General features: G+C 37.8%; 1 protein-coding gene across 1 annotated transcript in view; it reads right to left on the reverse strand.

Annotated features, from left to right (window-relative positions):
• The window catches only part of CEP85L (centrosomal protein 85L), a 121,976-nt gene that overhangs the window by 89,857 nt on the left and 16,062 nt on the right, over positions 1-16,057 (reverse strand). The window contains exon 2 of the mRNA XM_075046837.1: positions 14,587-14,748. Within this exon, the coding sequence (XP_074902938.1) occupies positions 14,587-14,748 (162 nt within the window). The remainder of the gene's footprint in view (positions 1-14,586; positions 14,749-16,057) is intronic.

The raw sequence follows: 16,057 nt of genomic DNA on the forward strand, positions 1-16,057 counted from the left end.
TCTGAATTTTTCACATTCCCCATCTCCTTCCAAAATATTCCACCCCAATTTCTATTAAGGATTAAATACATTTTGATTTCCATTAAAAAATTAAACTAAACTCATGGGTAAACACAAAACCTGCAATTTTTGCTGTTCACTCATTATCTCTCTATATATACTGCATCTTTATATCCTGCAAGAGTTTGATTATATCACTTACTGATATTAGTCTTAACATGTAGAAAAAAAATGCAATTCTCCCAGACCTCATTTTACAAAGGAAAACAAGAAAGAAAAAAAGTCAGCAAGAAGAGAAGGACAAAAGTATTACTGCACCATCTCAAAGATATTCTAAAAGCAGAAATCTCACCAGTATAAATCAGGCCTGTTTCTTCTCTTATGTATATCACGTATATCCTTTTGAAGCCAAAAGATGATTCTCAAGACCCAAGTTTTACAAGAACCGAGCCATTAATAACACCAGAAGTTATAACAAAGACCATAAAACAGGAAGTCGGGCCAGAACCAACCTTTCACCACTTTCCTTTTATTTAAGGAACTGACACTGAAAGAATAGAAAGTAACAAACTGGAGCAGTTGTGCAAGTAAAGTAATCTAGCTGAGCATCCTGTACTGAAGTCCTCGACCACAGTCACCTCAGCATCAAGGAGTAAGATCATATGAACGGCTGGCGGAGGCGAGAGAGGTTTCATGGAAAGGGCTGAATGTGGAAAGCACACCTATCCTGTGGACTACTTCAGGTCAGATCTGTTTTCCCTCTCTTCTCCCTCAACCCCATCAGGAGAGAGAAGATGGGGCAGTAATGAGACCTGACCAGGAACGCTGAAGCTGGTGACACTGATGGGAGTTGAAAGGAGAGAGAAAGGAACATAAGATCAAGTTCAGACCAAGTGTCACAGGGACAGCACATTTCCAGTTCTACAGGAGCCATGAATCACTTCACTCAGGTTTTTTTAGAAGCTACATTAGACAACAGATATCTAAGCAACCTCCACAAAGAGTGCTATTGTTTTCTTCACAAGGGATTTTTTTTCATCATGAGTATTTTTTCTGCCAGTCTAGATAGGGCAAAACAGTTGTTCTTCCACAAAAGAATTGTTCTTCCACAAGCAGTATCACCCAACAGAACAAACTTTTCCAGTGTAGCTTACAAACTTGGAGAAAACCCATGATTTCCAACACCTCATGTCCATCAAACCTGCAAATAGCCTGGCCTTCCGTTCAGTTCCAATCCAGAATGACCCTTCGTGGATCTATAACAAGAGATTCACATAAGGATGAAAATAACCATGTTTTGGGGGTGGATCTTTATACTCTGAAGACTTTTTTTTTTTTCTTTTAACTTCTCCTCCCAGATGGAAAATAGCTACACTTTAATGTATATGAAAGTCCTGTTTGTATAAAGTAGAAAGTTATATAAAGTTTAAACATCCTAATTCACAGTTTAGTACCTACTCAAGTTAATTCTACATCATGAAACTTAGATAATCTACACAAACCACTAGTGTGCATTACACACACATTTGGCACAGTAATAAATAAAGGCTCATTTTAAAATTATCACTTTTAAGAATGCCATTAAAACACAAAGTTAAATAAAAAGATTATAATATACTATACAATCTTTTATCTGCATGGTCCCTTTACTAAATATCTGCACCATGAACTTGCCAGGTCTTATTTTACTACTGCCAAAAGCCAAAAAAAAAAAAAAAAAAAAAAAAAAAGGAAAACCCATCTCCTTTGAATTCTTAATAGTCTCTCAAATTTTTTCAACTAGAGTTCTTTCGGCTACTAAGATTTCTCTAACACATGAGGAGAACCACAACTGATGATTATCGGTATCCCAGTGAATCCAACTCCCTTTCTATGCTCTCGGAACATACATTTAATTCACTTTTCAAGCTGAGCCAATTAGAATTAAAACCTTGCCATCACTGTCAACAGCAAAGTGTAAGTGCATACAGACAGCTGACACAGTGAGAAAGGAGTATTTCTAACCACATCACTTCTCAAAGGAAAAACTTACTCTGAAAATGTCTCTTGCCCAGTTAAAAATTAAGTGTCTGTTCTTTAGAATTTGTGTATAAAATAGAACAATAAACTATAATCCTGCCAGAAACTCTAGATGCTTCTATGGTAAAACATGTAAATGGCAAAACTGAAAACTTCCTCTGCTTCATACAAAAAAATGCCATTGTTTAAATCAGCCTAGAAAGATTGATCTATTTTTGAAAATCCAAGATATATTTAGCCTTTGACAGTGGTAGACTAATCCCTGATGGAAAAGGATGTGCCACTAAGAGTTTATCATAGTTCATACAATTTAATAAACACGTACAGCGTGTTCAGTCTTCTGATTCACTGACCAACATCAAGAATAAAATTATCCTGTGTATTTCAGAAGAGCAGCCCAAACACAGGGAGTCATGCACTGTTGTGAAAGCAAGATACGTCAAAAATACACACATATATATAAATGCTGTTTTATAATATCTAGACTTGCTAAAAGCTACCAAAGGTAATGCTAAGCCAGCACACAGTTTTGGCCAGGGGAAAAAAAAAAAACAAAAACAAAAACAAACCCCACAACCAAAACAAAACCAAAAAACAAAACACCAAAAAACCAAAACATAACCGACAACCCACCAACCCCACCTCCCCAGAAACATAAATACATAAATGGCAGATAGTTAAATTTATTGCTCATGATTTTCTCCATAGTAGCAGACAAAATAAGGGCCAACAACCAAAAACTGTGGCTTGGTAGGTTCAGGCTGGACATTAGGGAAAAATTCTTCACAAGGATATCCTACAGCACTGGAACAGGTTACCCAAAGAGGCTGAGGAACCTGTCAAGGTTTTCAAGAAAATCAGCCAAAGTCATGGCTGACCTGGTCTGTGCTGCTGATAGTCCTGCTCTGAGCACAGGGCTGGAAACAGTGACTTCCAGCAGTCTTTTCTAAACCACATTTGTCATTCTACAGCATGAAAATAGCCAGTGCAAATGCTTTCTCAAGGAGACCAAAAACCTTATTAATTTTGCATTTTAAAGAAAAAAAAAAGTCTGAATTAAACTATTTGTTTCCTATTTTCTTTTCAGATGAGCTAGACTGTGGCATTTAAATTATTAAACATCAGGTGAGTTTCAAGGAGCCAACCTACACCCAGGCAGAATTTGTCACAGGCATTCAATGCCAGGTGTGTCATACATTTAAGAGGCGATCCTCATGTCACAGCTACATTATTATCTGGCAAGATGAAAGCAAGTTTTTTTCCACTTCCCTGCCTTTTTCAGAGCCATACTGTCAAGGAGAGTATGTTGTGATCTCAAAACTGGAATGTGATTTCTTCCGGGACAGCAAGTTCACAGGGAAAGAAAAGGACTTCTGCAATCCACTGAATTTGTTAGCAAAGCCCTTACAAACTGTGTGTTCAATGCCACAAGAATAAAAAAGTAAAATAAATATCCATCCAGTCATCCTGAGGAACAAGAAGTATATTGTAAAGACAATTAACAAGGAGGGAGATGGTAATTTATGTTTATGGAAAGGTAACAAATTACTAACATCTGCCAAGTATATTTTATTTTTACCACTTCTTCTATTCCAAGGAGTAAGTGTCTGGAGGAACAGCAGCCCAGATAACAGTACACAGAAGAGGATGCAATTCCTGAACACCACAGGAATACCAGACATACACTAAACAAGAAGAAATTGACCTAAATTTAGAGAAGTTACTCCTATATCTTTTACAAGAACCCTTGGGTTCCTACTAATCCAACAGAAACAGACCACTAATACAGTCTTTGATCTAGTCTTCCACAACCATAACACTGTTATCCTGGTTTACAAAACCAAATTAATTTCTCTTAGAACTACATTGACTCTGCCTGAGATTAAAAAAAAAAAAAAAAAAAAAATGCAGCAAACCCAGTCTATGAAAAACATCATTCTGGTTTTCATTGTTATTAGAAGAAACGTAGAAAAAGCTGCACAGAGGACTGCTGTCTGAGAGAAAGTCTTTGCATTAGAGGGAATAAAACACATTCCGTTTTTTCTTGCCAATCATCTTTCTCCCTATAAGAACATACAGAATTTTATTCTTACATATACACATAAATTGCCTTGATATTTTTTTTTCTGATCTTGCTAGTTAATAGACATTTTTAAAACAATACACACATACAGAGAAGATACTCTTTAGATCTATGCAACTAGCATTTCTGACCAGGGTTGCCTCAAAGCTTTTTTCTGCAGAAAAATCCTGAATATGCACTACAAAGCTATTCATTATGTAAGTTGTATTTGTTTTCATAAGCCGAATGAGTCACAAACTTTTCGACCAATTACACAGGATAACTACAATACAAGAATATAAAACTGCAGTGGAAAAAACATCTTTAATGGAAGCTTTTTCCCCTCCAACAATTTCAAAGTAGTCAAGAGGCAAGAACATACTTTAAGAGGTTTATTATCAATAGATGGTACTAAAATAAACCAGCAAACCTTCACAAAGCCTCCATGTGGCCACTTCATGACAGGATTTGCTATCACTGTGGCAGTGGGGAACATGGGGGCATTTCACAGTAAAAAGAGCTGTGGGTTTTGCCTGAGGGTTGTATAAAAAAAAAAAAAAAAAAAGCCTCCACCACTAACAATGGTGGGGGAGACCCTAAGCCAAATCAAGACACAAGTTTCCTCTAAAGGGGCCAATATTCTGCCATCCACAGGATGAGGTTCAACTTCTGCCTTCTAAGTACAACATGTCATTCTGGACAAAAGCAAGTCCGGGATCTATATACAGACAAAATGGATCTAACTTTAAGCGAAATAAAAAGATCATCACAGGCAGAAAACTGAGGAGTTCAAAGAGCAGTAGCCAAGACTTATTACACAAATAAAAATGTATTTTAAAAAAAAAAATCTACATTTTAAAACCTACTCTTTCAAAGCTTAAACATGTTTTTTTCAGTATCACTGTCAAGTCATCACGACGCAAAGCAAAAAAAGGTACTTTTTAAATTGAGACACATCCTAAGGTTTTCTTAGCAACTGGCTTAAAACTGCAGCATATTCAGATGTCCTATCTGTCGCATGACACTTTTGCTCTTTTATTGTTAAATTACAGAGATGAAAATAGTTTCCCTCAAATGAAACAGGAAGAAACGGACAAGGGTCCCAACTCTCAACTCTGCAATCAAAAGGCTGTTTACTGCTACATTTCAATGACTATCCTGCAGCCAGAAGGGAACACAGGGCCTCCAGTTTTTTGGCTTTTTTTTTTTCCTGGCAGTACCAACAGTATTGATATTGTCTAGATCTTAACAACAGAACCACAACAAATCTTAAGCAACAAGTTCATTTCAACCCAGTTCCAAATTCAGTGCAGCTCTCAACTCAAATATCAACTGCCGATCCTCACAACAGGTCACCTGGCGCTAGCTGGCACATCCAAATGAATGCAGTAAAGAGTTCATACGGTGTCGGCAAAAACTGGACAAGAGATCTGTCTCTGTTTTGTATAGCCAAGACCTTCTTCAGACTAGGTACAGACTTCTTCCAGGTTATTTTAAAATAGCGTCTGCAATATTATCTTTTGTACACAGCTGTAAAGTTAAATTTCAAATGGAAAAATATCTACTTGGGAGATGTTCTCACCTGCACTATCCTGGTAGATTTCATGCCAATTCCTCTTAAACACAAGTAGATTTTGAATTAAGAACCTCCTTCTTTCACCACATCCCTAAAACCTTGCTACTGGTAAGAACAAAGAACAGTAAAATTATGAGCTGTCAAAGAAATTGAATTCACTCACACACTTCTGCATTGGAAAGTCTTTTTTTCTTCCATTAAGACACAATATTAATGGTGAATTCACTTTAGCACCTGGTCATCAATTTTCTTCAAACACTTGTATTTACAATGAATTAACGACATGCTACTTTTACATTTGTATTTTTAGCTGAAAATACAAAAGAATTGTAAACCTGGGTAAATCAGCTATTACCAGTAAGTAAGTGCACCTAAAGTAAGACACAAATCCTCAAGTCTCCAAAACTTCAGTAAAATTACATTGTAGCACTCAGTATGACGCTGTGAAAAAGGGTCACACATTCTAAGTACTGTGGAGATAAACAAGAAGCAACCTTTACAAGCAACATGAGAACGCAATGTTATGGTGTGAGAATATGACCATCAGCTCCAGGAGCTTTAAAAGTGTCTAAGGACAACAAAAACATAGAGCAGAGAAAGTATTTAATACCACAGCACATAGTGACTCAGGTTTCATCTGCAATTTCCTCAACACAGCAGGAAGATGAGATTATGTTTACTGAACACTTTCTAAGGGCTACAATACTCAAAAAACTAACATCTACATTTAAATAAAATACTTAGGAGAACTTTAATTACTGTAATATTACCTAAAACTGGAATAACTTATTACAAAGAATAATCTAGAAGAATAATCTTGGTTTAACAGAACCTTTTAAACTAGATGGCCCTTGTTTTTCTAGGTTTATTCCAACCTCTGCTCATCTCAAATTACATGTCCTCGTTTTCTCTTCAATCTGAATTAATGAAAAAAATATATGTGTATAACTTAACACAATTCCTTAAAAAAAAAAAAAACAAACCCCAAACAATTAAAAAAAAAAAATCACAGGACCAGTAAGGAAGCAAAAAAACCTCTGTAATTAACTGAAAGACTGCCAATAGCTGTTGATAGCTCAATATAACATAAAAAAACCAGATCAACTCCGTTGTCATCTCAATTCATAGTTTTCATACATTCTAATTTGCAAAGTGCACATTTAAAAGACACTTTCTAGAATGAGGGGTTGTTCCCTTTCAGCACCAAAGAAGTGACCTCTGTGTAGCCGACTATATTTCTACAATACAGCCTTCCATGACTTCAGCTGACACAAATGCAATCATTGCCGTAACAAAATCTTATCTGTCAGCCCTTTAAAAGGAAGAAGAAAAAAACTCCAAAGACTTCTTTTACCATGTTTGCACTGAGAAAAACCCACACTAATTCTCCTTCTAAGTTTGACTGGGTAAGAAGCATTTAAGACCACGAAAAGAAAAAAAAACACAGTGACAATAATAATCGCTTTAAAAACAAACCAGTCACAGTTCTCCAGGGAATTTAACATATCAAAAGCAACAAACCTGCACCTATTCTGCCTGAAAATTAACAGGCCAGCTGTTACCAACTCAGGTGAGGTTACTGCAAACAAACCCACCATGAGCAGACAGGCAAGCGTTCTTGCAGGCTTTTTTTCCCCCCTCTTACCAGTCCCCACAACTCAAACTGTTTCATTTCACCCAAAACCTGGGCTAGCGAGTCAGATTTGTCATTTGCTGTGTATTTCCCATACAGACACTTAATTCCTCTAACCTGAAGAAAGTCAGTGATGAAGGAAGTGAGATGGAGTAACTATGCTTCATATAAGAGTGGTCTCCACACATTGCTCTTTCTCACTGCTGCCTTTATACTGCCAAAACTAATGTAAAAAGTCCATCTGACTTATCACAGAAGCTCACAGAAACACAAGCGAGGCCCTGAAGAAGGCCCTCTTTAACAGAGAGCTTTTACATTCTACTTCAAAGGTTTTTTACAAAAATTCCTTATCATCAGTACACTGAAATCACAGCTAAAATAAAGGATGACATTAAAACACACTAACTGGATTTTACACTAAGAAAAAAAAAAAAGGTTTCATCTGAGCATACATTAAGGTAGAAACAGGTCTGTTGAACAAAGACTAAGAGCAAAACATAAGCCCTCCAGAAATAGGTAGTGGTGTAAAACTGTTAAAAAACAGATGCTGGCAAACCTTTCTATGGAGGATACAACCAGTCTTCTCTGCCAAGTCCTGAGCTAGAACTCCGGGCAGCAGCAACAGGTCTTTTCTTGCTCAGCAGAAGGCTGTAAGCAACTCACTGCCTACATTCCAAATCACTACAGTCTAGCACTAAGTGCACTACTTTGTCTATAGTGGAAAGGATTAAAAAGCAGTCCTGTGATTTTTTTTCAGATAAGGCTGCAAATGCTAATTGAATATGTACATTAAATATTGAGTAGTTACAGAATATGTTTCCAGTATTCATACAAATTTAGGTTAAGGCTCAAAACATTCCTCTCTTTTGCTGTTCTCTGATCTCAATCCTGTTTGCTTCATGAGACCCTGAGTTACACAGCAGATGCAGGCCAAAGAGTTTTCTTTGATGTAACAGTAGCAAGGAAAAGTGCAACGTCCTCCATGAAATCTCTCAAAGATGTATGATGCTTGGCATGCCCAGGTCTCATGATACTAACCTAAATATAGAGAAGATCATCGCATGATGCTCCTTGTTTTCCTATCTGGGATTCCCAGATATCCACCACACTCCAAAAATACAGATTACAGGACATATTAAAAACAACTCCCCGACATTTCACCTGAGCATGATACAAATGGTATGGAATAAGGGGCAGAGATTGTACTGCGTTTGGCTGTGACAGAGTTAATTTTCTTCACAGCAGCTCCTATATTGCTGTGTTTTACACTGGTGACCAAAACCAGTATTGATAACAGAGCAGTGTCTCTGCTGAACAGTGCTTTCACAGCATCAAGGCCTCTGCCACCCCAGCGAGGGGGTACAGAAGAAGGGTGGAAAAGGACACAGCTGGGACAGCTGACCTGAAATACCAAAGAGATTCCATACTATATAATGCCATGCTCAGCAATAAAACTGGGGGCAGGGGGGGGCAGTTTTTTCCCAAAGTATTTATTGCTCGGAATCTGGCTGGGCATCAGTCTGCTGGTGGTGCTTTTGCACCACTTGATTTTTGTTTGGTTTTTTTCTTTCACTTATTAAACCATCTTTATCTCAACCCAAAAGTTTAGGGTTTTTTCCTTGTTTTTGCTCTTCTGATCCTTTCCCCCATCCCACTGGGGGAGAGTGAGAGAGACAGACTATGTGGGTCTTACCTGCCCGTGGGGAACAACCCCCCACACCATCTTAAACACATTCATTCTGATATAACTCGGTGACATAGCTTCCAAAATATATATGATAGAGATAACTTTCTGCACAGTATCATAGTGAATGCTGCCAAATCCTAAGTAAGCACAATTTATTTTCACTGCGCTATTTCAGATTAGAACAAACAGAAGTCGTTTTTCTAAAAACCAAGTACTGATGTTAGCTGAAGGCAAAATTCACCAAGTTCATTGGGCAGGACACTCCCACTAGCTGGAGAAAAATTTTTTATGTGAGGAAAACTGAGCATGTGCGTACTATGAGCTTGTTTCTATGAAGAAACTATCACAAAATAAGGCAAAGTATCAAGTTAAAGCAGCATCTGTTTCTCTCTGCAGAACATTCACAGGTGGAACTAGTGAGTGCCTTCAGTTTAGTTCAAGCCAATTTCAAATTCAGAGTACACAGGTTCACACAGGGAGTATGCTATTACCATTTGAAGCAAATTCTCCATGTCTTATTTTAGTGGAAATTTATTAGCATCATTTTTTCCTATCCATTAAATCCTGGAAATAGGGTACTAGAATTCTGAAATAACCCATTTTTAAATTTTGTTCAAATCCTACCAAAAAAACACCTCAGAAAATAAACAGCCAAGCTCTGAGCATTAATATTTATGTTCCCCTCAGAAAAACAGACACTTCATTCTAGCATGGGATGACAGTACCTCTTCTACAAGGAAGAAGGTCTAGTACAGGCTTAAGTGAAATGCACATTTCTGATTGTCAGGATAGATAATACCCAAGTAACACAATAAGGCTCACTCACAATGGGCAGGACACTACTTCACAACATGAGCTTGGCAAGCAGGGAAGAAGGAAACCAAGGAAGAATGTCTTGAACATAATTATTTTCTGCCCTCCAAATAACTAAGCTACTTCACCAAACTTATGCCAGTACTTGCCAGGATCCAAAGGCATAGAGATTAACCTCAACTCAATTAAGTTCAGGGACTTCTCTGAAAATCCATCATCTTCCAAAACTACAAAGCACAGTAGACAATGAGCACAAAGTACACTGCTACCTCTCAAGATCTAGGATCCTTGTGCTATTGCACCCTCCTGACATCAAAACTGATAACGCAAACCAGTATATGACCTGTACACATTCTCAATTCCATTATCTTTAGCAGCATGTTAAACTAAACAAAAGAACCATACACCCCCAAGATACTCATAATTAGGTTTTTGTCTCCTGAAATTCAATTCTACCTTTACACTATACTCAATAGCTGTATTTATTAGTTTTTCCTTTTTTCCTTCAGCAAAAAGAAAAAAAACAAGTGTTAAAACACCATGCTCTGGACCTGCTGGAAGAAGAGTGCTTGAAATAGCAAAATCAAATACCTTTGGAGCTGGCTGTACCATGTTCCCTGGCGTATCAAGAAACGCTACAATTAAACTGAACTAATTAGATTTTTTTAATCCGTTGGAAAGGCAACATATTCAGTTCAAAATGAGAGACAAGAGACTCCTCTGAGTCTCGTAACATTAAAACAAGTTCCTATTCTATCAGTTACATGTTCCAGAGAAGTCATATCTACATAAAATGCAGTGACAATATATCAAGTATGCTGCATCTAGTCCACAATACTCCCTGAACCACAACTTGTAAAACTCCCAAAGGCAACCTCTACATATAGCTATGGAACAGCCTTTTAAATTGTGAACAGACCATGCTTTTTCAGATTTCTATAAAAAAGGAGACACTATTACCCATCCATCTTAAATCAACATTTCTACCAGGGGTGTAGTCTCAAAAATGCTTAAAGCATGAAGTCTATGATTCTTATGTAAGTGGTACTGAAAGAATGGTTATACAGAGACTGATGGATGACTGGCACAGTGTCACAATGGTTATTAAAAACTGTAAAAGTATAAATGCTATTATTGCTGATGGAGAATAGGAAACATCATGCCTCATGAATGCACTGCACATTTCCATACAGTATCCCATGCTTTTTTTCCTAACAGACACTCTAAGTTGCAAGAGAAGCACTTTAATCTAGACTATTCATTTATGTAGACAGAGAATTAGAGAAGTCATAATTTAGAAGCTTACCACAATCTGCTAACATTTGAAAGACTTCTGAGTTGCACAAAGATAAGACACAAGATCCTGTAACTGAAAGTTTTCAGAACTTTATATCTGCATTTCTCCATTACAAGAGAGGCTTTTTTCTGCCGCCCATCTCCCCTTGACCTTGTTTTCTCTTTTCACTTCAGATGTGGAATAGTCACAACAATCTTTTGGTCAAAGTCTGAAGTTTAAAAGACAACCTAAATCTAAAGACCTACATGTATCACAGCTGTTAGCTTTTTTATGTTGGGAGCTATCTTTTGTCCCTGTAAGCATAAGCCACAAATGTTATGTCTGCGGATTTCAGAGTTGCCAGTGAGAAGGGAAACAAGAACAAGCCTATTCAGAGAGTCTTCACTGATAGTTGATCAGCTGTTGGCCACCAACTAAAACCTTTTCTTCCACACAATTCATCCTGAACACAACCTCCTACTCTACGAGAAATGCAGGAACTTTTCAACAGTTTCATAGGGCTCTACATTTCACTTCCACCATATTTCTTAACAAAGAGTATGAGATTTTTCTGAAGACTTAGCTACAATCAGTGCCAAATAGTAAACTATTCAGTCAGACTTGTGCAGGGTACGTTGAAAATAGTAATAACAGAGTAGACTTACAAGTAGAGGTAAGTTTAAAAAGAAAAGAACCTGGAAATGACCATATCAAAATCTTTTCCTCCTGCTCCATACAGAATACAGTAATTATTTTTATCTCACTCAAAAGCCGATCTGAATGCAGAACCAGTTACTGACAGGAAACAAACAAACAAAAAAATCCAACCACATTAACTGCAGTTTACAGAGATAAAATGCCTTTTTATCCTTAAATGAAGAGCACTCAATTAAAAGTTTTAGATCTATTCTACCCAAACTGACATCCCCACATTTAAGGTTTCTAAATTTCTCTCCTCAGCTTCCCCCAGTGCACATCAGCATTGCTCAACTTCAACAGTGAAACTCCACTAGTTATTTCATTTCCTAGTTTTCCTGCCTTTGCACAACATAATATGCAGACAACCAACAGAATACATTTTAACTTACAAGATTGCTCTTCCTCTTGTCTTTGTCAAAACCCATCTCCCCTCCAAACCATATAGGGTTGAGCCAAACACAAGAGCTCCTTGGCACTATTCTTTAAACCCTGCACTTGCAAAAAGAAGGAGTGCTCCTGAAATGACATATGACTAAGAAGGTAAATGTGAAGGAACATTTAAGAAGCAAGGAAAAGCAGTAAAAACAGATTTTAAATGCATCAGAGCTCCATTCCCTGCACCAGCATATTTATGAGTAACGACACATCTGTACAAATGAGTTCACTTGCAACTTCCAGAATTAAAGCAGATGTTAACTCTGAAATTAAGTTTTTAATTTTTAGTAGGTGTAATAGAAAGGAAATGGCAAGGCCACATTTCATTCTCTGAGCATTGTTAAAAATTGTAATGATTTGCTGACTTGTGAAAAAAATCCCCCTCTGAAAAATCCCCAGGGGCTTCTTCCCAAGCACCACACTGAGAGCAGATGGCCAGCATCAAGTCTGCAATTACCAGTCTGGCCTGGCAGTCCCACAGATCATGATGATACTCTCTTCTTTTCATGGATGTGGGGAGGGGGCAGCTTGAGAGATGCAGACAACTAGGTATCATAAGCAACAGCACTTTCCACTAAAAATGTATGTTTAGGTTCAATTTCCAAGCCTGTCATAAGCTCCTTCCATTAACTTTCATTTTACATTTAGGTTTCCCCCCTTCCCCCCTCCCCCCCCAACATTTTCTTTTCTGCCACTGGAAGTTTTTCAAACAAGGTGGCGGAAAAATCAGTAACATTAAGGATACAGTAGAACTGACCCTTGTCAAGCATTGGCCAGAGGCACAAACTTTATGAACTATCTGTTGTTGCAACTTTTCCCTTCTTTATTTTACTTTGAGAAACCCCAAAAGCAGCTGTAACTGATCTATTAAAAGCATGCAAATGGACAGAGCTATTAGTTAACTGGTAACAAATGCCTATCAAACTTGTGATTGTATCAGTGTGCCATACGTCCCCCTGCCCCCCCCCAGAACAGTTGTTCTGGTCTCCTCTGGAGCCAGGAGAACATCTGATGAGGAGGTGCTGTTTCATTTCCTCTCACCCCTCAAATGGGGAAGCCCTCGAAGAGGGGGGAGGGAAGAGCGTGTTTTTAATTCAAATGCTGCACCTGAAAATACTGTTGGACAACACGTGGGTGAGTCTGATTGTAAATCTATATATATACACCATGAGAGCGCTTTATTCCCCTTGCATCTCTTAAAAAAAAGAAAAGAAAAAGCAGTAAGGCTTCTGCATTAATAACCATTTACTATTTCAGTTTTACACCCATGCATTTGCATATTTGAGTAAAACCTTTATTTTGCCAGAGCCAATGAAGGTTTAGAAATGAAAGTAAGCAGAAGGAAAGCTATGAGGACTCTCCTGGGGAGTTCCTTTCCAACTGACAGATGCAACAGGAAGAGGGTGGAAAGGATTTCCTCATGTGCAAAGAGGCCTGACAGACTTAACTCTGAGGCATTCAGGACTCTCAGGAATGTTCAGCCCCCCTATAGAGACTTCTGTCTCTTACATTGATCCAGCATTCCCTACTTAATTTCTACTAATTCTTCCTGTTCTTCCTCATTTCAGCTACCCCTTCTGAAAAATTTACCAGGCACAGAAAGGCACTAGAGAAAAATATATCACAGTCCCACTGTCCTTACCTCCGTCTTGACAATCTTACTGGGAAATAAGGCTGTGCAAGAAGAAAACCTCAAGCCTTATTACTGCCTCATCTCTCTCTTTCAGGCTTAATTACAGTGACACATTCCATAGGGAGGGTGCCAAAGTTATGGAGATGCTGCTACCCTAGAGGCTGAACCCCTCCCTGATAAGATCAGCTTTCAGTAATCATGAGTTAGTCCAAACTAAGTTTTAACAACCTTTAGATACTGTTGATTCTCCTTAAAGATCACGGACTATCTGTCAAATGCCATGCAATAACATGTAAACATATTTCCCACCAGAAGAAAGATATGAGAAGACAACACACCCCTTTTTCCTCCCAGCCCCAATGAGTAACCTTTCTTTGCTGAAACACACAATGAATACCATAAAGCATTGTCTTTTCATCAACTCCCTCAAAAGTTTTTTCTGCTTTTACCACTTGTTCACAGTACAGGATATTACTTCTCCGTATAAATCTGGCACTTCTTGTAACTGCAATTATCAAAAGATCTAACACAAGTACCAGCTTTGTGGCAGAAATGCAAGTTAATGCACACAACTCATGCAGAAGTAAATTAATTAAACCTCACCAAAATAATTACTTGGGCCAGCCAGGAAAACAAAAAACTGCATGCGCTCAACAGCTTTGGAAAAGTACTGTTATTTTGGGAAACATACCTTTACAACATTTTTGGATGGTTCCTCTCTCAGAAACATCCAAAACTTAAGCGTCAACTCACCTTCCACACTATCAGAACAGGAGGTACCAATCCCAGTGTCCCCGCTGTCGGAAGCTATACTGTGTCTTCTGACAGGATTGCTTTGACTGCTTGATGAAATAGTTGTGGACTGCCACAGGGATTCAGTACCAGGTAACCATCCCACTGAGGAATAATCTGAGCCTATAAAGAAGGAAGCCAGAAGTCTGTCATTACAGATACAGTACAGAAGTCAACAACAAAATATCGGTCAAGATGAAAACTGAATCCTATGTTTGATAGTTCAGGTTTGAGCCAGACTCTGTGCTAATGTCTGGGGTTTTGTTTGTTTTGTTTATTCGGTGGTGGTTTTTTGGTTTGGTTTGGTTGGGGTTTTTTGTTTGTTTGTTTTAATTAACATCTTTTTGCTAGGTAGAAGCTTCCCCAAAAGTTCCAGTAAATACATTTTTACAATTTAAAAACATGACCCTTAAACTGTTCTTGCACTAACTTTAGTAAGACATTTATCATACGATTCCTATCCTAGAACTGATTCTCAACTCACAGCAGAATTTTGCATTGCAAGCATTTAAATACAATCAGAGATTAACAAATTTTAGGACAGAAACCAGTTGAAAAACTGGCCAGTGAAACACAGTCATTTCCAACTGTGCATAAACCACATGACGTAGGTGATAAAATCAAGCCAGCAATGAAATCGTTAACACTGATATCTAAAGTAATTCATTATGTTTCATTGTTACCAGTAGTTTTCAGTTATCAAAAGACAAACTACCAACTCAAGCAGCCACAGAGTAGCTGCACACAAGCAGTCACTGTGAGACATCTATCCATCTAGTGGTTTGATTCATTTGTTGGGTTTTATTTAAATAATCGTTAAAATATTAAATTTTAAATCACAACTCAGAGCAGCAAACAGTTCCTCTGTTCAAGGAATTTTTGAGAACGTGTGGCCTACTTTATAGTCAGTCTCAAGGGAAAATACACTACAGGGTACAACCCCAGAGGGCCATCAGAATTTCCAATAACGAGTATCTAAATCTGAGCATTGTGTATAGGCAGAATACTGATCACCATGTTCACACACCAAACCAGCGGAGCCACATAAAGAACTTTGGGAAAAAAGCACTGCCTGCTCTTGATTTTTATATATAATCACATACATACACCCCCTCTAGCAGTTAGCTTTGCATAACACTTTCAGCAGGAAATGACTCATGAAGAAGTATCAGTTCACATACAATGTCTCTTATGCTACATGTGGTTATTTTTAGGTCATTTAAACACTTTCAGCAATGTCCATCCAAAGTCATAACAGCAATTTGCCTCTGTAATGACATCTGCAGATCATTGCTATTTCTAGCTGTACTTGTTTCCCAGTAAATTAAATAGTTTAGAAAAGAATGTAACAATACGTATATGCGGGTGTATATACATATATAACCTCCCCCACAAATATATGTATACATACATACTCCCCATATAGCAGCCA

This window comes from Buteo buteo, chromosome 15 (assembly GCF_964188355.1).
Source record: "Buteo buteo chromosome 15, bButBut1.hap1.1, whole genome shotgun sequence".
NCBI lineage: Eukaryota > Metazoa > Chordata > Aves > Accipitriformes > Accipitridae > Buteo > Buteo buteo.